General features: G+C 45.9%; 1 protein-coding gene across 1 annotated transcript; it reads right to left on the reverse strand.

Annotated features, from left to right (window-relative positions):
- Positions 1 to 1559: 1559 nt before the first annotated feature.
- On the reverse strand, positions 1560 to 19904 carry RPN2 (ribophorin II). Its single transcript, XM_029960433.1, has 18 exons — positions 19572 to 19904; positions 19197 to 19406; positions 17691 to 17786; positions 16853 to 17028; positions 16357 to 16432; positions 15838 to 15972; positions 13825 to 14001; positions 13362 to 13480; positions 12894 to 12999; positions 10401 to 10492; positions 10162 to 10276; positions 9639 to 9833; positions 9036 to 9122; positions 8435 to 8530; positions 7224 to 7299; positions 6195 to 6324; positions 4401 to 4485; positions 1560 to 1941 (listed from the first exon to the last, which is right to left on the reverse strand). The coding sequence occupies exons 1-17, from the start codon at positions 19902 to 19904 to the stop codon at positions 4434 to 4436; spliced, it is 2271 nt and encodes a 756-aa protein (XP_029816293.1). The 3' UTR covers positions 1560 to 1941; positions 4401 to 4433.
- Positions 19905 to 20856: the final 952 nt, after the last annotated feature.

Below are 20856 nucleotides of genomic sequence, written 5' to 3' on the forward strand. Positions count from 1 at the left end.
TTTGCAAACACTGGATTGGATACTCCCAATAAAATCAAAAGACCTGTCAAAAACATTTCAGAAAGTGTTTGTGTGATTAAACAGCTGGGTGAGTGCAGCTATTTTGAATAAAAGATACTGCTTTGAAAGTTAAGTTTGCATCAAAATGAGGAAACAAATGCTCAAACTCTGGGATATTAAATATAAAACAGAAAATATGTGAGAAATAAAAGGCCAAATTAATAAAAATTACCTTTCCTACTGCATACCCAAGGAAGTAGAAAATCAAAAGTAACATACACAGCTTAGAGAAGATACCTCACCAAGGCACTCCATGGTTTTCCTTCTGCATCTGTGCTGTCCTTGGATAACATGCCAGAGCTCTACAGGCACAGGGAAAGTCCTGTCCTAGCATGAAGCATCAGAAGGAAGTTATAAAACAAAGCTGCTAAGTGAGCAGTAACAAAATACAAGGCTCAAAAAACTCACCACGGTGAGGAGGAATTCCAGGATAAACTACTGTGAACAGTAGCTTAGTTATTTCTTGCCTAAAGCTCCTTTAGTCCCAGAGGAGTTGAATGCAGCCCGAGATTGGTGTTTGAAGGAGTGCAGAGGAGGTCAGAGAAATTCATTAAACCTCTGTGGGTCCAGTGTAACGTTTGCACTGAACAAACAGGTAGGAACTGCTACAAAGAGCAGGAACAGTGAGCTAAGTGTGAGTAACCACAGTGGGGAAGAGAAAAAGGGGATTTTATAAAGTGGAGTCATGTCACACATGTGAAGTGCTTTGGAGGATTCAGCTCCACACCCTTTATCCACATGCTTTCTTGCTGATATAATTTTTCCTGGAAATTTGATAAAGTTCCTTTGCCAAAAGGCTTTAAAGAAACTACTCTGACACGGGATGAACAGGAGCAAACACAGGGATGCAGGGAAGGGAGTAACTGTTATGTTTCCCATGTGGAAGTTGCTCATTAGGAGGAGATTTTGGCCTTTGGTTTTTACTATCAGTGGGTTCTTCAATAAAGCCCAAATCCGCTGCCTCAACATGCTTGGTGGTCCTGAAGGGAGTAACTAGTTGGGAAGTTAAGAGCTCGAGTAATTCAAATGTGGCCACGTGGCAACCAGCACATTCCTGGCTTTTTGGTTTCACAGAAGACCAGAAGCAACAACCTCTTATTTGGAGTGAAACAGTGACTCCAGAGGCTGCAAAGAAAGTGAACCCTCCCAAGGGACCCCCAAACCTGCCGGGTCAGACACAGGCGCTCCAGCACCACAGCTGGCTCTCTCCAAGGGCTCCTCCTGCCTGACCCCAAGGGCCCAGAGCAGCTCAGCACAGCCTGGGGTGGGAGAGAACAGCCATGAGTGGAGAAAGGCAGCCCACAGCCTTGCACAGGGCACAGGCAGGAGTGGGAAGTCCCCCCCAATAAACACATCCCTCTGGGAAAGCACATGAAAGAACAGGAAGTGTCACACACAGCAGTGACTCACACACAAAATTACCCACCAGAAAAAGCTCTTTTCATTCCCATGTGAGCCCAGCTTCCAATCACCGCCTCCGACACAGCCAAAACACAACATTCAGGACCATTCCTTCCTCTTTATTCACAAATCTTTAGGATGAGGAAAGGGTATCTGGGGAAAGGCAGAACTGTATTTTCTTCTTCCTCTTTCTCGAAAGGAAATTCAAATGTCCTGGGAGAAAAAAAGGGGGAGGATCCAGGGAAAAAAAGATTTTCCAGATTCATATGAAGAGCACTCCAGTAGCAGGAACACAATGATGAAAATCAAGATATTTAAAAAAGTTTAACTGGCACCCTTTTGACTCAATATATATATATATTAAAAAAAAACATCTTCTGCCTTCCTTCTTTTGGTCTTTCAGTTATTTATTCACTTCTGTTCTGAAGGCATTTGCTTTGTTTTTCCACATTTCTTCCATTCTTCTGGTACTACTGTGTCCTGGAAAGAAAAACCCCCAAAATTAACTCTTCCAGGCAACAAAGCACCTCCTTGCACAGTAAAAGTGTCCCCAAAACCCTCATCTTCTCTCAAAGAAAGCTTGTCAGACAAGCTTCCCAAAAGCAGCTTATTGGAGTGACAAAACCAGTACTGTAAGGGAACGGGGGATGGAATTCAAGGAAGATGGAAATGGTCAGAAAAAATGAAGGTTAATTCCTGGTGCAAAAGGTATGAAAAAGCCTTTTAAATTGTAGAACCAAACAAAAAAACCCAGGCTGAATAAAAAGCCTGGAGGTACCTCAACTTCTACTTTTAACAAGGCCAATCCACCTGCTGGGAATCATTGGTCCACGTAAACACAAAGATCTTCATGTCCCCAAGAAGATGAAGTAGTCTAATTTAGCACAGCAGATCCAACTTTCCAGGGTTCTTTTGCCAGACACAAGCACAGCTATGGATGCAGAGCTCTTGGCAGTCTATCCCTAGGACGTGGTAACAATACACTCCTAACTGATGTATCTGGGGTATTAGAAACCCTTTGTGCCTGCACATGGCAGCAAAACCTAATTTAAGGTTTGTGGATAATAAGTTATTTGCAAGATCCTAGGGCGACAAAGGTGCTCCAAGGGCTGGAGCACCTCTGCTCTGAGGAAAGGCTGAGAGACGGGGGTCCCTCAGCCTGGAAAAGAGAAGGGCCAGGGAAGGCCTCACTGCAGCCATGCAGGACTTGAAGGGGGCTTAGAAAAAGGAGGGAGAGGGGTGTTTTATAGGGGCAGATAGCAACACCACTAGGGGCAATGGTTTTAAACTGAAGGAAGGAAGGTTTAGATTAGATCTTTACTCAGAGGGTGGTGAGGCCCTGGCACAGGTTGCCCAGAGAAGCTGTGGCTGCCCCATCCCTGGAAGTGTCCAGGGCCAGGTTGGACAGGGCTTGGAGCAACCTGGGATAGTGGAAGGTGTCCCTGCTCATGGCAGGGGGTGGAACTGGTTGATCTTTAAGGTCCCTTCCAGCCTAAGCCATTTTGTGATTCTGTGATCTTCCAGGACTACTCACAGCCCCTGGTGGGGCTAAGACACAGAAAACATGCAAGCTGCCGAGAACACACTGGTCAGGCACTTGGTAACACAGCCCTAAAAAGCTGAAAAACACAGGCCCAAAGCAATGTTAAAAAGAAGCATCCAGGGACTTGAACATCACACACCAAACACAGTCAGGATGCAAACCCAGCATTTGTTTAGTAGGACAAGTGACAGCCATCTCCAGTTCCTCTCCAGTAACTCGCTGTAGCTTGTTCTGTGCTCAAATACCTCAAAACGCTCCAAGGAGAGAAGAGACATTAACAGGGTGTTTTTCTGAGGGACATGATGCCAGATTCTTCACGTGTAAATTCCATGAAACCATCCTCCACACTCCCTGATCTGCACACAGGTGCTGCCCCCACAGTGCACACCGTTTGTGTGGCACAGACTCCCACACTGGTTTTGTTTTGCACCAAAAAACCTGAGCTCCATTCAATGCACTGTGTGTGTGCCTGGAGCACTGACCACAAACGTGAGAGAAAGCAAATGCTCAGGAGATGCACCAGTGCAGCACGTTGTGCAGTGATTTGTCCCATCACAGGAGCCATCCCAGATGCTCTCCCTCTTCCCCACAACAAACCAGAGCACTGAACAGGGAATGAAGCCCCCATGCACACACACTCAGAACTGGGCAGCGTGTGGAATGCCGGCAGTCCTGCCTCCTACACCACTGTGGATAGAGCAAACTGGGACCTTACCTCTTGGAACGAAAGGAAATGAAGGGCTTTGTGCTGGTAAGTGATCATGGAGACCTATCACACAACTGTATGGAATGGAGGAGGCTGGGAGCTGCTGCTGCCTGAGCCATCATGGCCAGTTCACTCTAATGGGAGGGTGACCCCGGGACTGGGTCGTGTTCTCAGCTGAACGAGGTGGAGCTGACCTGGCTTTGCTGCAGAGCTCTTGCCACCCAAAGCAAGGGTGTAATTCAGCAGGCAGAGTGCCTGGCAGCTGAAGAACCAGAATACTGTGGATGGGGATAGGCAGTACCAGCAGCAGGATGATGAAACAGCCATTTCCATCGCGTCCTCCTCCAGCCAACATTACCAGTAATTTATTTATGGGAACGATAATACTATTTAAACTAGGTTTATTTCATCACCTGAGAGCTGCTTGGTGCTCAGGACAGCATATTTACATGTGCACATATCACCATGCAGATTTCAGACAATTAAGGAAATCACACAAATGCAATTTAGTCTCAGAGAACATGTACTGCTATTATGCCAACCCAGCTGCAGCCAAGGACCAAAGCCCAGTAAGCGATGTTGGGAGGAAGCAGCTTCAGTTCACATATCTTTTTGCAAAAGGAGTGAGTGATGAGGTGAAATGAAACAGGCAGCATGCCCAGGAAAGGCAAAATCCAAAAAGGCCCTTACTTCCTGAAGAGCTGGTCACTAGCAAACCCCCTTTTACCGCAGCGTTCTATACTTTGCCAACCTACTGCTCTGCTCTGCAGCGATCCTGCCAAAAGGAGAGAGGGAGAGAGGTTCAGAGAAGACAGGAAGGAGGAAAGCAGCCCTGCTCCAGGAATCAGAGCCAGTGACAGAAATGCAAAAAGCAAAACCAGGCCTTCTGGTAACTTCTATAACAAGATGGTTTATACAGTCCCCCTCCCTTCCCACGCCCACCAGTCGCCTCCACAGCTTTGCCTCAACGTGCAATCCAGTTAATTGTCACTGCACCTCAGCCTCTGAGACAGGCAGGCAGTGCCTTAACAAGAAGATGTCTTTTTGAACTTTAAAGTCATGTACAAAAGGTTTCACTTTAGCCTCAGGTAGAAGTTTTACTTTCAAATTTGCCATTGTAGTTGCAGCTTCGTGTCATTTACAGCGAAAAAGCAAACGGACACCCCCTGCAGTGGTTTGAAGCAGGTACCAACCAGCTGCATTTATGTGCTAACAGAAGCCCTGGTTAAGCAAAGATACTCAGAAATTAGCTTCATTGTATTATTTTCCCCTAAATCTGTATCCTAGGCAATCTGCATTTAATAATGATTTTATCATTACTCTTAAAAGGAAAAAAGGAAACATTATTAAATGACATAACACAGTGCTGCTGGAAAGAAAATCACAGTAGGAACTGTTGTGCTAACAAGATAGATGCCACAGTGGAGAGGCTGGATATCCAAAAGACCAAGGCTGAGAAAGCTGGGAAGACACTATGGAAAGGGTTAATTACATTAATCATTCTCCCTGCTAAAGCCATGCAAGTTTACATGTTTTAAAGACAACAAATCAACACAATCCCCCTTAAAATGATATATATTTTTTTTTACATCTCTTGTCCTGGTTTTAATGGAGTGCAATCAAAAAGTGAGAACCCAGAGATATCTATGCAGATAGGTATGTAGGGATAAGATTCCAGCGGCTCAAAAAGGGGAAAGTAAGAAAAGCACAGGTCTGATGGCAAAGCACGTCAGTAAGATCATCTTCAAAACAAAATGCTACATTAGTACTAAAGGGCTAAAGCTTAAGTCTCACATGGAACTGTGCCTGACAGAAGTGAAGGAGAGGGGGTAGTGTGTCCTCTGATCAGTGCACTGCACTGGAAGCTTGGGTCAGCAACCTGCTGGCTGCCCAAGCCATGGCAGTCATGAGGCACTGCACGGCAGAAGACACAAGTGTCCAGAATCAGTCCAATGCCAGTACAGAAATGAATCCTGTATCCCTAGTTATCTAGCAGAATTTTCCCTGGGTTTGCTTGTGCGTGTTGCCTGTTGTCTGTTGCTGGAAGGTACCCCTGCCTTACCTTCCTCCCCTTAAAACTTTGATCACAAGCACAGCTCCTGAAGAGTTGGGCCTCTCCTGCATTTACAATGCTTTTCATAATCTAACAATATTCTAAGAGCTTGACATACCATGTAGTAAAACAAATCTGTCAGTGAATGTGCCTTGCCAAACGTGGGTTTCTTCGTGTCAAAGCACAGACACTTCCACCCTGTGCTGGTTGCTCCAGCTTGTGCCACGTGGCCCATTCTCTGTGCAGGAGAGAACTGCCCTGTTCAGTTCAAGCCCTTGTTCTGGAGACAGGCAGGAAGGTGGGACTGAGCAGCCCCGCCCCACACACCAGGTCTAAGGACCCAGAGCAGCGTTTGCTGCCCTCTCAGCCACTGGCACAAGACAGCACCACCCACTCCTCCCCACTGATGCTGAAAGCAGCTCCCTCCTTACCTCTTCACAGCTTTCTGAGCCAGCATCCTGTTGCCTGCCAGGAACGTGATGCCACCCAAAATGGCCAAGTACTTCAGCGTCTGGAACATGTTGAGCTGAGTCCAGTAGACATACATGAGCCCCAACATTGCTGGGGAAAAAAAAGACATGGCTGAAACTGCATTTCAAAGAGCAACCATTTGTTATCCTCAGAACAATTGCACTGCCAGTCCTAAGCATTTGGTTTATATCTCATTTCTGAAGCTCTGAATGGCAGATTCAAAGACTCTACATTATTGCCAGGGAATTATGGTGTCTGGGCCTCCACACACAAAAAACGTGATGGACAGCTTGCAACCAACCCTCCTGTGGCAGAATTATGGACATATTATAGACATAAAGGGGTATTAAAAAGAGGAGGTTACTCTGGATTTCAATAGGGGATATTAACCTTCATACATCTGTAGGGGCTTACAGCTTTATAAAGCTTCCATGACACTCACTTGGACTGAGAGACACAATGACATTTGGGAAACAGCAGATCCAAAGTTGTCCCAATCTGCTGTGTTTTTGAAATTCTACCAAGGCAGTAAATAACTGTGACCAAGGGCACAATAAAATTGATGAAAAAACTTGGTCCAGCCAAAAAACCAGAAGTGCTCTCCTGGGAAGAGCTTTAAAGAAAAGATGTAGCCTTTCCCCGCCAACAGAGTCCCACAGGTTTCAATCCCCACAGAACCTCCCTGCTCTCAGAGGATAATCATGCAATAAAGAAAGTGTGACCTCTGGAAGTAAGAAGTTCTATTAAGTACAGATAAATGGTGTGAGAGAGGGGCCCGGATAATGACGGCTGTTATAAGCTGATGGCCAAAACAGGTTTATCACCATATTAACAATCATGAAAAGCAGGAAGGCAGATGGAAACAAGAGAACAAATGTTATGCTGTTATGTCATTATAGTTAATAGACCACGAGCCCATTAACCACAGGCTCTCATCTGTAACTCCCAGGTGAGGAGGTCAAACAAAGCAGAAAGCCTCTGACACTTACCAGCATGTCCCATGTGAAAAACAATGGTGCTGGGAGCAAAGCTGAAGTTGGAGATGTTGGCACCTATCTTGATCCACTAAAGGGAAAAAAAACCAAAATCTGAGTTACAACAGCCTTGCGAACACAAGCTTTTATTTTAAACTTCAGTACCTTTCAAGCCTGTTTGCTTTAAGTCCTTCAATGAATTCTCTGTATTCAGTGTATTCTCTACAGAAGCACTTGTTTACTACTGCAAGAGTAGTAATTTTGCTAAAGGCAGCACTCCTGAGCTCCTTTAGTGAAAATCTCTCCTGCTGCTTCTGATTGCCCTAATGCAGTTGCTCAAATATCCTAAACTGATGAGAAAGTACTGCTCCAAAACTAGATTGCAAAAAAACCCCAAAACCTGACATTGCTATTTCTATCCAGCTGAGTTAATTTCAAAGACCAAAACAAAAAGGTAAGGTTCTCATTTTGGACTCAGACAAAAAACAGCTACAGATACAAGATGCTTGCTCATAAAAACAATTGTAGTTTTTGGAGTACAAAAGACAAAGGCATGAAGGATGGGAAGCAGGAGCAGCAGCAATAAGATTTTTTATTAAAGTGTCATCAACGTGTATTGTGAACTCCAGTGAGCAGGGGACACAACTGCCTGAGTGCCCACTTTCAGTGAGACCAGCTAATGGGAAATTACTCTTTGAATCAGCTTCATCTTCCAAATAAGGAATAATTTAACTTGCCTCAGTGAGATTTTGTTTTGTATTAAGTTCAGAACACTGCCCTAATGATACAATGAGTAGCAGTGGATTGTTTCAACTACAGACACTCCAATATTATGTCCATAAATGGGAATCCACCTGATAGGATTTAGTAACACAGATTTTGTGATAGATTTATTATGTGTGAGGCAGAATCCCTGCTTTTTTCCTGTGGAAGTTCAACGTTACTTAATCTGCCCACTGTTATTCACCATCCCCAGCTGAAGCAGACTGAAGAAACCCATCCACCTACTTCCACTTGGCAGCAGTGTTTTTCTGTTTTGACTATAAACTCAAACAACCAAACCAGACCAATGCTCTGCACTGACATTTGCTAGCTGTAACTCCAGCACTGCGGTGCCAGTCAGGATTAACCAGGAGTTTTAGTAAGAGTTGAACTGCCCAGTCTCCTAAAGTGACTCTGGACTGCATGGGAAAAGGTGATGTTCCTCTGGGGCCCAGTTCACTCACCAGGATGAGCAGCAAAAGCAGCGGGGAAAGAACCAACGCTGTGAAAGTGTTGGAGACCACCGTGGGAGGCCTCTTCTCAGGTTCCCTGAAGAGGTGCTGCAAACAAACAAAACCAACTCATGAGTAGGAGTATTCCAACAGAGCAGCTTCTCAGCTCCTCAGAGGAGCCCTGGTGCTGTTCCCACACACTCCTCTGGAAGAGAACTGTTCCTCTTAAGGCAAAGACTGACTCTTTAGTGTCTATTCCAGTCTCTGCACATTTGATCTCTTGCACAGTTAACTTTTCCTTGCACTCACAGAAGCACTTGTTCACTTGACACCAGCACAGATGGCTGGAATGAAGCAGAGACCTTTCTGTGGTGCTTACCCAGTCACCTGGTCAAATTGTCATGTCTGAATCTTCTCAGTGACACAAGTTGCTCTCTCACAGGTAGGACACACAGCTTATGTATTCGTACTCCAGAGGACTGCAACAAAGTTCCTTCCATTAAGCAGTAACTCTGGTCTTCCTCAAATTACTTTACTTACAAATAAACTATGATGAGAACTAATAACAACAGTAGGACTAGCCACCCATGTCCACACATAATTTTGACTGTACCTGGATTTCAGGTTTGGGAACAAAGAGGTTCTTGGACTGAACTGTGGATGGGGCATCCTCTTCTGGGAATGTGATCACAACATCAGCCTGAAATGAAATCGTGCAGCTTCATGAACTTTGACCTTAATGTATTAATAAAAGCTATTCCATTACTGTGCCCTATTTCCTTATTTGCCAATCTACCACTGACACAATTTTTACAGGCACCTAAGAAAAAGCCATCAGATTTTTTAAGAAGCAGCTTCTCCTAAAGAGAGGCAGTAATGCCAATCACCCACAAACAAGAATTGGACTTATTTTCAGCAGAGAGAGAACAGAAAGGTTAAACCTTGAGAACTTGCTGTGAAATTACAATCAAACCCATAAATGTTCTGCAGTTTCTGCTCCACCACATGATGAACTGAAAGTTCATTTCTGTCCTGCTGTGATGTTTACTTCAAAACTTAAAATGAACCTCAGAGCCCATAAATGGCCAGAAGGATTCTCGTTCACTACAGAGAACAAAACATTTGAGCTTTTTTCTTCCAGGTCTGTACCATGCCCTCCTGCTAGTCAGACTGCCAGTAACCTCAAAACCACATCACCCCAGTTCCAGCTACATACCACATTCCAGAGGATTGGATTTTCCAGAGTGGCATCTCCAATGATCAAGTAAAGAGTGTAGGTACCAGAGGCAGAGTCAAATTCAGTCTTTCTTTCAGAGGTATCCAGTTCAAATTTGTACACGTTCTTGTTATCTGGTTCTGCAACAAACACCACCTCCTGGCCAGTCTTCTGGTTGTGAAGTCGGACAAAAGTCTGAAAGGAAGGTTGTAACGTTCAAGGGCTTTTTCAGCCAACAATCTATATTAAAAAAATCAGAAGTGTGCTTTTACAGTGCAGGCTACCTACCCTCACTTTGTTGAGTTAAATACGACACAGCACCAGAGCCAGATGTTTCATTTAACACATACACAAAACAAATGAACTGAATCTCCCATCTACTGAGATCAGTGATCTTCACAGACCATGTCAGAAACATAAGGCTTCTCAAAACCTATCAAATCTTTTCAAGAGCAATTGTCACCCGAGGTGCTTCATGATGGAACACCCTGGTGTCACAGCAATGATAAAAATTCATCCTAACCTGGTGAGGGATGAGTTCAGCTCCACTGTTCACGTCTATCAGCTGGAAGGATAAAGCAAAATTCTGATGGCTGTCAGCAGTGAAGGAACCCTTGGCTTTGGCTGGGTAAGCTACCCTAGGAGTTAAAAACCAAAGAGGACTCAAGTGAATCTCCAAGAGGTCTGGCGTTGAGAGAAACCCAGGCTCCTGCCTGGAGCCAGATCTGCCCTTAATGGATCACACCCACTGTGTCATTTTACCTGGTTGTTTTTGGCGCAATGCTCTGATCCTTATCCACAGTAGAAAGATCTACATTAGTAATCCCAACTTCCGTGGAAACTTTTACTTTCAGCTGCAACAAAACACAACAGAAAATTACTCAGAGCACTCCACATACACCAGTTAGGGTGAAGTTCACTGCAGATGCTTCTGCCCCCCTTCAACAAAGAGGGTCTTACACTAAGCCCAAGAGAGAGCCTAACCTGAACAGAATGATCTATAGCAATTTACCTTCTGGCAAAGCTCCTGCACCAGTCACTAACCCTAAGCCACCCTCTTCCTTCCTGCACAAGCAGCCAGCTCTGCAGACTGCTTCCACCAGCTCCTCAGGCATGCTGGAATTAGCTGGCCTTTGGAGAACAGTTTTTAATGAAACAGTCCAACTATCCAGATCCAACTAGTTTTCCTTTTGAACTAGCAGAAACGAGCTATTAAAGATTACATCACGTGTGGTACAACTTCAAACTGCATGTGCATTTGGACTTCTGCTTTCCGGACAGCAACTGGAGACGAGTGGTCTCTGGACAGCAACCAGCTCTGCCTCTCTGGGCTCCTAAAGCCCAACAGGTTTCTGCTGATTTTATTACCAACAGGCAAACGCCAAAGCGTTCCTGCAGCCCTGCACTCTGTTCAGCAAGCTTTCCTTCAGAGCCACAGCATTTATCATTCAGTGCTGGGCAGCCAATAAAGCCCTGCCATTTATCACACTCCTTTGTGCTAAGTGCAGTATAAACTCCAAGCAGAGAAATGACTTCCTGCCCTCTCCCCAGCCCCAAACCACAGCCCATGTAGGCAGTGAGCCTCGGTGGGTTTGACTGACTTCAATCCTTCTCTCAAACATAAGCAGTTACTGCAGTCTGTAGTTTTTAATTAGCACATTTGTTCTCACAGCTTACAAATGCTCCCCCAGAGAATTAAAAGTTTCACTGCCAAGATATTTTTCATCTTACACTACAATTTGTTATTACAGGTTTGCTCGTGTGAACCAGCCCCACGCCCTCAGCCTGAAAAATAATTCACAGGGAACCTGTGGGAAAAATATGTAAAAACATTAACCAAACCATTCAGGTCAGACTTCAAACACAACCATCTTGGCAGTTCCTTTACAACAAAAAGTGTAATTTAAGAGAGAGGTTACCCCTGAAAATGGATCCATTAACATGCAGATGATTTAAGCTAACTTTAGCAAAGCCCTACTTTGTTCCAAGATGGGACCAGTGAAAGATGGACTAATGAAATATTAATTTTAAAAAAGTTATGTGAAGGCAAATCAGAGCTGCTGCACACAGCCCCTCCAACAGCACAGTACACAAACATCTCTCAAATATTTTAATGCCAGGAAATGTCATCTCTGGCGGAGTAATAACCCACTGGTTTAGCTCATTACTGTCAAAACGATGGTGCATTAAGGACAATTAATGCTAATAACAGTAAGGAAAAAAAGCAGTTCCCCAGCAGTCCTCCCCCATAACAATGTGTCTTATTAGCAGTGGTTCTCACAAAGCTGCCAGTGCTAATACATTCCTGGTGGTGCCTCCGTGTGCCAGCAAAAGCTTAAGCACAACAATCCATCCCCTTCTGGCACCCCTGAGTGCCATTACTACTGCACTGGCAGCATCAACTGGATACTCAGAGTAAAGGTCAGCAGTTGTAAATAAGTGTCTTCTTCCTCCACTCCAAGCTGAGTATGTTGGAAGATTTGAAAAGCTAATTGTTTCCTTAAATAGGTGATCGAGGGCAAAAATTAACCCTGGGAATAGAACTCATTGGAGAGGAGCATTCTCAGCTGTTGACACTGAGGTGACTATGTGAACAGTCACTGGGGGTCACACTGCTCACTGTAACAAGCTTGAGGAAAGGAAAACTGAGCATTTATATAAAATTGTATTTCAGAAAGATTTGGTCTAACAGCTTTGGCCACCAAAAAAGGGCTATGTATGCATGAAAAAAAGACTTTGTTTCCATTTACTTTGGTCACTGCTCCTCCACTAAAAAGCCTTCAGTATATACAGTTCAGAGATGCCAAGAGACCCCCTTGACTCTTTTCTAGGGCTCTAGAGCTTATACAGACAACAGGACCCAGCTTCCACACATCAGGCAATCACCAGACAACTGGTAGCCAAGCATTGAGATTTACTGGCTCAAATCCTGAATGCTCTGAAGAACTAACACTCTTAATAATAATTTTGCAAAGCTACTTTGGGTTGCCACATAAACACTTGCATTGTTACCCTCTGTTCGTATGCTGTCAGATCAGCATCTAAGTGATAAGTCAGGTTTGAAATTTACACAAATCCCTTTTGATCATATATTAATCTGGTTACTGGTCATAATCCGGAGTCAAAATCCAAAGTATTACAGAAAAACATGTGACAAAAATCCCATACAACTAGCAACATCCTTCATGGATGTAAATAAAATGCTGTTTCAGTGAACAGGCACAGAATTAAAATGCCATCAAAGAGCACACCCACCTCCACTTTGTTAGCAATAAATCGCTTATCTCCATCTACACTGATAGAGAAGTCATAATATCCACTTGCAGGTTTCACGTTCATGAAGTTCAGCTCGAAGAAATCCCTGTAACAAAAAAACCCAAGGTGTTAAGAAGCCTCCAAATATGTGACACTAAGCAGGCAAAACCCCACAACATAAAACTGACATTGCTAAGTGCAGCAGGAAGAGAATTCTTCAAAGCTGCCCCAAAGTCAGAAGAACACTGGAATTTCCCACTCCCAATCAAAAGAAAAAGCAATAGAAATTCACCATCACCGTCCAACTGCTCAGTCACCCCTCACCAACAAAACACAACCACAGCATTTTGAGTTTTTTATCACACAAACATTTTTCTGGTGGAAGAATACCTAAGGAAACTAAGTCCAACACTGATTAAGTAACACCTGTTTGCCTTACAAACTGTAAAAACAATCTTATTTTCTTACCCTGACAGAACAAATGGTGTCTGTTGAAGGATAGTGGCTTTGCTAGACACAGACTTGGCTTGGTCGAGCTTTACAGAAGCTTGAGTCAGTGGCTGGGACATAACGTTGGTCACTTGTAGCTACAAGAGAAACACCAGCATTTCTGTGAAACCCACTGTCCCAGGAGGAATGCAGGAGCACAGACAACTCGGTACCCCACTGTACTCCAAACCAGAGTTCTCCCTCACCCACCATCCTGGATTCCCTTGTTCTTTCTCACATAACAGGGAAAGGTGAAGCTAGTAACAGAGCTGACTGACTTCTCAAGGAGTGCCTGGTAAGCCCTGGGTAAGCAGAGATTCCGAAGAATCACTGCACAAAAGCACTAAAGATCTGCTGGAACCTGAGTCCTGGTATCACCTTACACAGTCAACCCAGAGCTACAATACAACAGACTGAGCCAAGATTAGGGCTAAGGACTCACCCTGAGTATGGGCTGATGGTGAGACACAGCCGCAGGCCCCTCGGGGACAACGATGACAGGCAAGTGGAAGCGGTTCTGGGACAAGGAGCCTGCAGCACAGGCAACACTGAAGGCCTCTGAGAGCGTCTCAAAGTTTTTCTTGCTAAAAATTGCATTCATCAACTGGATAATTTGATCCTGAAAAAGGAAAAGAAAATCACATAGAAGCACCGGCAGCTTACCACAACATTGCAAACTGGCTCAGTGTAATGTTATTAATAAAAACATCATTCATAAAGACTGTTTAATTTTCCATTTGCTTTAAAAATAATTCAAGTTATTCCAGAGGTAGTTAATTTTGGGTTACCTCATATCACGTGTGCATTCTTATTCTTGGCTGGGAGGTTCCAACCACAATGGCTGTAACTGTGCTAGAAACAGGCAAAACCAGAATTTGGGTCCACCTCTCCAAAGGATGTGTTTTGGAACAGAAGATGTTGTCAGCTCAACTACCCAGACTGCATGTGGCTACAAAAAGACACCTTGGCTCCAGGAGCTTTACAACTGTCTTCATACAGAGGAGCAGGACCAGGCTCCATGTCCTGGCTACCTGCCAGGCTGGGAAGGCCACGGAGCAGTGATGCAAAGCACCCCAGTGGCTCTGGAAGGAGCCAGTCTAGACCCATGCAGGCTTATCCCCTTAGGCTCAGCAGTGTCCTCAAGCTAAGAGGATTAGCCTTAAAGCAGTACCACCAGGAGCACAGAGCCAGCTCTGGCTCTGGGATGTGCCAAAGCTAATTTGTTCTCTCCAAAGGAGGAGTGGGACTGCATCCCCCCAGCTGGTTTTGCAGTCTGACTCAGGAGGGTCAGTGCACCTGTGCCACACTCTGCAGGCTATGCCTCATTATTCAGCTTCTTCCATCACTCCCTGCCAGTCTGGAAAACAGGGACTGGCTACCGGCACTTTGATCCAAGCAAAGGATTGTGGGCTAAATTCTAATCAGAATGAGTACAATCAAACACAATCCCCAATAAAGCAATAGGCACACAACTTACTGACCTACAAAGAACACTTTTAAATGAAATCCACTGCATCTCAAATTTTCACCCTCCTGCTTGTACTGATGAGCACCAAACAAAATCAAAACTGGAGAAAGCATTCAGACAAATGCTACAGAACTCCTGCACAGTGCAAATCCTGCAGTGTTTTTCATTTCTTTGGAGGGTATGGCATCGCTCCAGACACGAATCAGCCACTGACACTCTCATTAAAGTTGGGGGGGGGAAGGGAATTATTTTTTCAAGTACTACATATTGTTTTTTAAAGACAGTTTTGTGGTATTCCAGAGGCACTCTCACCATTCTCCAGAGATAAACAGCACTTCTGATAGCACAATTCTGAAACAACACTAAACAATTTTCCTTAATTGGCCTTTTCTTTTTAAGTATCATTTGGATGCTGACAGTTGGAATTGTGTGTAGCAGAATCACCACCTCAAAAATGACATCAAAAGTACTTTGCATTAGTTTGTTTGCCAGCAGTGTGGAAGAGAGCCAGGAATGAACTCAGGTGTCTTGCACTGGCTTCAGTCTCAACCCTGCCACTTTGGCTCATGCTTAAGGGAGCTGTGATTCTCAATCCAAAGTACTTCTAACTCCGTTAACTTGGTGTGGAAAAAAAATTACCAAGTGGATGGCTTGCAGTAATGATTCCTAGCTCAACCAAACTCAAAAGAAATTTCCAACAGTCTTTCATTTTAGACAAGTTTTTGCTTTCCTTCTATACATTTGAAAAATAAAAAAATAAAAAAAAAATCAAACCAAATCCAGCCTGTGATCTTGAAGGTGGAATTTCCTCTTAGATACTGTTCCTTAGCACTCCCTATGAGATGTCCCCTTTTGCTGAGTATGCTCATTATTTTTTCCAGCAGAAATTCTCCCTGGTTACACTGGGCTCTTGCACTGCACAACAGGGACTGGGCAGATCCTTTCTGTGAGCTTGAGTGTGCATGGGAGGAAAAGGTAGGTACAGACCTCCTTCATTGCTGGCTCTGTGCCCACGTGGTCTGACAGCTTGTAGGCAGCAGCAACAAACAGGGCAGTAGTCTCAATTCCTTCTTCAAACTGCAGGTAAACTCCACCCAAGTCATCCAGGCGAGCAACAAGATCCTGAGAGAAAGAGTTATTAAAATTTAAATTGCATTCTAGCAGATCCACAGAAGTTACCTCTGCTGTTAGGCCTGCAATCAAGAATTACCTGTATGGGATCACTGATGGATTTTGTAATAGTCATTTAGAAACAGGAAGAAAGAGAAACCTCCAGCCTTTGGTGGATTTAACTATAATTAAATGTCATGACTTTCTATGTTTCACTCCGCTGTGAAACAGATAAAAGAATTATCTGCTTGAAAGGGAGTCCCAAGCCAAGCCGTATCATGCAGCAAGCAATTAGCCAGGTTGGTTTTTCATTTTGTGTTTCACGTTAATACATATTTTAGTACTACAGATGTCTAGCAAATTTCTGAATAATTAGAGAGCATAGTGTGTTCCTACCTCGATCTCCTCAACAATGCTACTTAGATCTGCCTGCTGGGACAAGTAAGATGCTGTCTCCAAAGCCTGGATGGTTCTGAAACAAGAACAAACGAAACCAAACAAGTGTATGATTATTCCTTCCTTAAAAGCCAAACATCATTTAAATCAAAAGAAATTTCATTTCCTATTCTGAATGAAGTGTAAAACAGCTTCTTGCCTTCAGTTGACTCAAGACAACGAATCTAAAGTGATTTTAGCATGAACTGAGCATTCACTACAGAATGTCCCTTTAGCTGCATCAGCTGCAACAAACTCATAGATTCAAAGGCGGAGAAGAAACCAAACTTTGATCCCTGCACAGCACAGATCCCAGACTTACTACTGAGGCCGCCAGGAACCCATTTTTTTAGTCCACAACAACCACTTTAAAAACCATTAAGTGTTAAAATATTCTTTACTCCAAAATCCAACTGCCTAGAGGATGAACAATGAATCATTTCTGTCAGAGACTTACGCCAGCACATTTTCTTCTTTGCTAAGACGAGCAGTAAGAGCACTAAGAGCTTCCTGGGATGCTAAAGGAAGGCCAAAGCCACTCAGGGCACCAACAGCATGGAAGATCTGGCTGATGGAGGAATCCTCACTGACAGCTGCAAGCAGCAGCTCCCTGGTCTCATTTGAGATGGTGACCTGAGGAAGAACACAGAGATTCACACTTGAAAACAACACAGCCTCTCACCGCTGATTCCCTCCTGGAGCAACGCACTCGGTGAGTTACTGTAAGCTTTTAGGAAAAAAAGCCCTTTATCATTCATTACCTTTTAGTGTAATTACTGAAATCCCTAAGTTTTGCTGTCAACTATCAGTAAGTCAGGGTAATCCAGGATTCAGATTTATCCTGCTTTTCACGTGGCATCACATCATCGTGTAGCGGATGGTGGGACTGATGGCAAATGGGGCTCAGATAACCCACTCCAGTCCAGCAAGGGTGCTCTGCATCTGTATCCAGCAGTGTTCCAGCACCAGGATTCACATCCAAACAGTCTGTTATCCACCCAAAGAGTCACTAATTGACACGGGTCCTGAGAATAAAATGTGCTGCCTTTTTTCTTAGCCACCAGTGTTTAACTGAAAAACATCCCCTCAGAATCACCCTGGACCAAATAGTTGTGTTGTATCTTTACCCTTTGCCTTGTGTAGATTATGCCCAGTATTTACCTAAGGCATAACAGAGTACAACCCACTAAAAGAAAGCAAAAGTAGAAGCTATGCATAAAACCAACCCAAGAAAAATATCAAGGCAAGTACTTGCTCATCACATGAGCCTGCAGAGCTCAGAGTTCCACACTCACCTCACAGCCAGACAGGACTCGGATGGACTGGGCAGCATAGAAGAGGGATTCAACGCTGCTGGAGTCCACGTGAGACTTGATGAATTTGCAGGCAGCCTGTGAAACAGAAACAGAAGTTAACTCCACCCCTGGAAAGGTGATGGAACAGCTCATCTCTAAGCACAGGAAGGAAAAGGAGGCTATGAGGAGTAGCCAGCATGGATTCACCAAGCAGAAATCATGCTTGACCGATGTGACAGCCTTCCAGGAGATGATCTGGAAAGCAACTCTGTGGAGAAGGACCTGAGGATCCAGGAGGACAAGCAGCTTTCATGAGCCATCAGTGTGCCCTGGGGGACAAGGACCCTGGGATGCCTTGGGAAGAACCCTGCCAGCTGGCCAGGGAGGGTGACTGGAACAGGCTGTCCAGACAGGCTGTGGAGTCTCCTTCTCTGGAGACAAAACCCATCTGGACATGATCACACTGTGCAACCTGCTCGAGGTGAAGCTGCTGTAGTAGAGGGGCTGGACTAGATGATCTCCAGAGGTCCCTTCCAACCCCAGCCCCACTGTGATATATGTTCAAGTGTTACACACAGCTGTTATTTTTCACTACCTCCACCTTTTAAATAGTCTAACCCTGTGAAGAAGTGCACTGTCCAGAAAAAAGCCTCACCACTAAACCTCAAGAACAAATAAATAATTACTGTTTACCTCCAGAAGCAAAGGCTGTGCTATCATGAACTAATAAAAAACTCAACCACAATGACACAAAGGAAAGCAGCAATTCCCAGTGTGGCCCACAGGTGACCAGTAACCAGCCACAGCAAGGAGTAAACCACAACATCTTCAGGAAGCTCAGAGTTTATGGTGCAAATGTGCAACACTCAAAGAGAAACTAAGACCAAATGGTTCAGAACCCCTGTTCTAATGAATCTATGAGGAAAGAACGAACTTGTATTTACAGCTCATGTGTACAGGTAAACATGACCATGCACATGAGCAGATGTGCCTGTGTGAGGAACAGAAAACCTGCAATATTTAAACTAGAAATTCACGAAGACATAACACAGTAAGCATCATGTTGATACCACAAGCCTTTGTGGTGCTGGCACACAAGGGATCATATTTTATAAGCAGAAGTGGTGTGACCTGGCTGAATTCAGTACTTGAACTGAAACAAACAAATGAAAGCTCTGTTTAACAGGACAGCAAGGCAAACATGCCACAGGCAGGGAACTTCTTCACAAGGAGGTTAAACAAATACTGATACGGAGGAGCGAGTCCTGCAGACACCATTTAGAAGGCAGGAAGTGTAGGAGCGCCCGTGGCACGTTACTGCCCGGACAAAGGCGCAATTTATGCAAAGAGCACGTGTACGAGAGCCGGTAATTACCACTGATTGCTCCGGCCCTTACTAAGGACATTTACATTTCCCACACGGGAAATGTCCAAGCAGAGCTCGCCGGACACTTTCTTTACACCTCGTCTTTCGCTGCCGAGCTGCAGCCCCTCAGCCCCGCTCACCTTCTCGTCCGCCACCCGCACCCCGAGGCTGCTGAGCCCCACGATGGAGTAGTAGGCGGCCCGCACGTCGGCGAAGGGCCGCTCCAGCGCCGCCCGCAGCCGCGCCAGGTACGCGGGCCTGAGTCGGTGGCTAGGGGGCGAGGGCCCGGCACCGCGAGGAGGAGCAGGAGAGGCTGAAGCGCCGGCCGCCACACACGCAAGGCCGCGGGCCTGCGGGAATACAAGCGAGTTAGTCCGAGGCCCTCCCCGCGTTACCGGGGCCGCGCCGCCGCCCCCAGCCGGGCCCCGGCCCCGGCGTCCGCGGCCTCACCTGCGCGCTCCATGATGGCCGCCCCTGCCGCGCCACGCGCCCTTCCGCCCCGCCGCCCGCCCCGCCTCGGCGACGCACCATCGGCTCCGCCAGGGGGCAGGAGGGACGGCATATTTAGGAGAGGGGCCTTCAGCCCGCGCACGCCCGCTGACGAACACCGGAAACTGTGAAAAAGCGCAGGGCGAGCGGGGGGCGTGGGGGGGCCGCGGTGGGCCGCGGAGGATACGACAGGCGGTCAGCGGCTCCCCCGGTGCGCGGGGATTGTACGGGCCTCCCGGCGGGCCGCGGGGGCGGCCCCTGGCGGGATGTGGGCTGCGCTGATTGGGCCAGGGCGCCTTAAAGGAGAGCCGCGGCGGGGAGGCGCGCGGGGTGGCCGGGGTCGTGTCGCGACACGTCATGTCGCGACATGCTGCGTTGTGTCATTCCCTGGCGTTTTCACGCTGTATACAGCCATGCCGAGCCGTGCCAGGCCATGGCGTGCTGTGTCACACCGTGTCGCGCTGTCCGTCGCTATGCCGTGCCATGCTGTCGTTGCACACCGTGCCCTGCCCTGTCGGGCTGACACCGAGCGCCCCAAGATCTGAGCCAACAGATGTTGTATCTATAGCAATATAGATACAATAGCAAATAGGGGGTCGAGTACCAATTAACAGAAAAGTTATGTAATTTGTAACCAATGAATGCTGATGCCTTTGTTTGCTGAAATGCAGCCGTGGTGGGAAGGCGCTTTCTGCCACACTGGAGTGACCTCCAGCTCTTAATGACAGCTGATTGCCACCGGCAAAGCCACCGACTCCTCGGCTGCTGATGGCCAGAAGCTTTTGGGGCAGAAAGGGCAGTGTCCCACTGCATGTCTCCTGGGGGTGGGCAGCCTCCTACAGCCTGCAGTGGGCATCTCCTGTGAGCTGCATCAGTGAGACCCCGGGAGCAGTGCCCTCACCCTGGCACGGGGTTCATGGTGAGGGAAGGAGCTCCCTGGGCAGCAGTGAGGCATCAGGAAGGGCATTTGGGAGTGAACAAATAAATCTGTGCAAGGCTGCTCACTCAGATTCAGCAGTGGAGACACGCAAGGCTTTAAGGGATTGTTTCAACGATCCCTGCTTTAGGGGAGCCTTATTTTCCATCTGTTCATTTCTTCCCCCTTGTTTTTCCCTAAGTACCAAATAAAACGAGACAAAAAAAATTAATGTAATGTTAAGCCCCAGCTCTGCTGTGCAAAAAACCAGACCTCTCAGTTAACTGAGCTGGATTTCCACAGGAAAAAATAAAATAACACCATCTCTTTACCCCATGTTGATTATTTCAGATGACTCTTGGGAACAGCCATGGCCATGCTATTGGGGTCCCCAA

This window comes from Manacus vitellinus, unplaced genomic scaffold (assembly GCF_001715985.3).
Source record: "Manacus vitellinus isolate BGI_N305 unplaced genomic scaffold, ASM171598v3 scaffold_26_pilon, whole genome shotgun sequence".
NCBI lineage: Eukaryota > Metazoa > Chordata > Aves > Passeriformes > Pipridae > Manacus > Manacus vitellinus.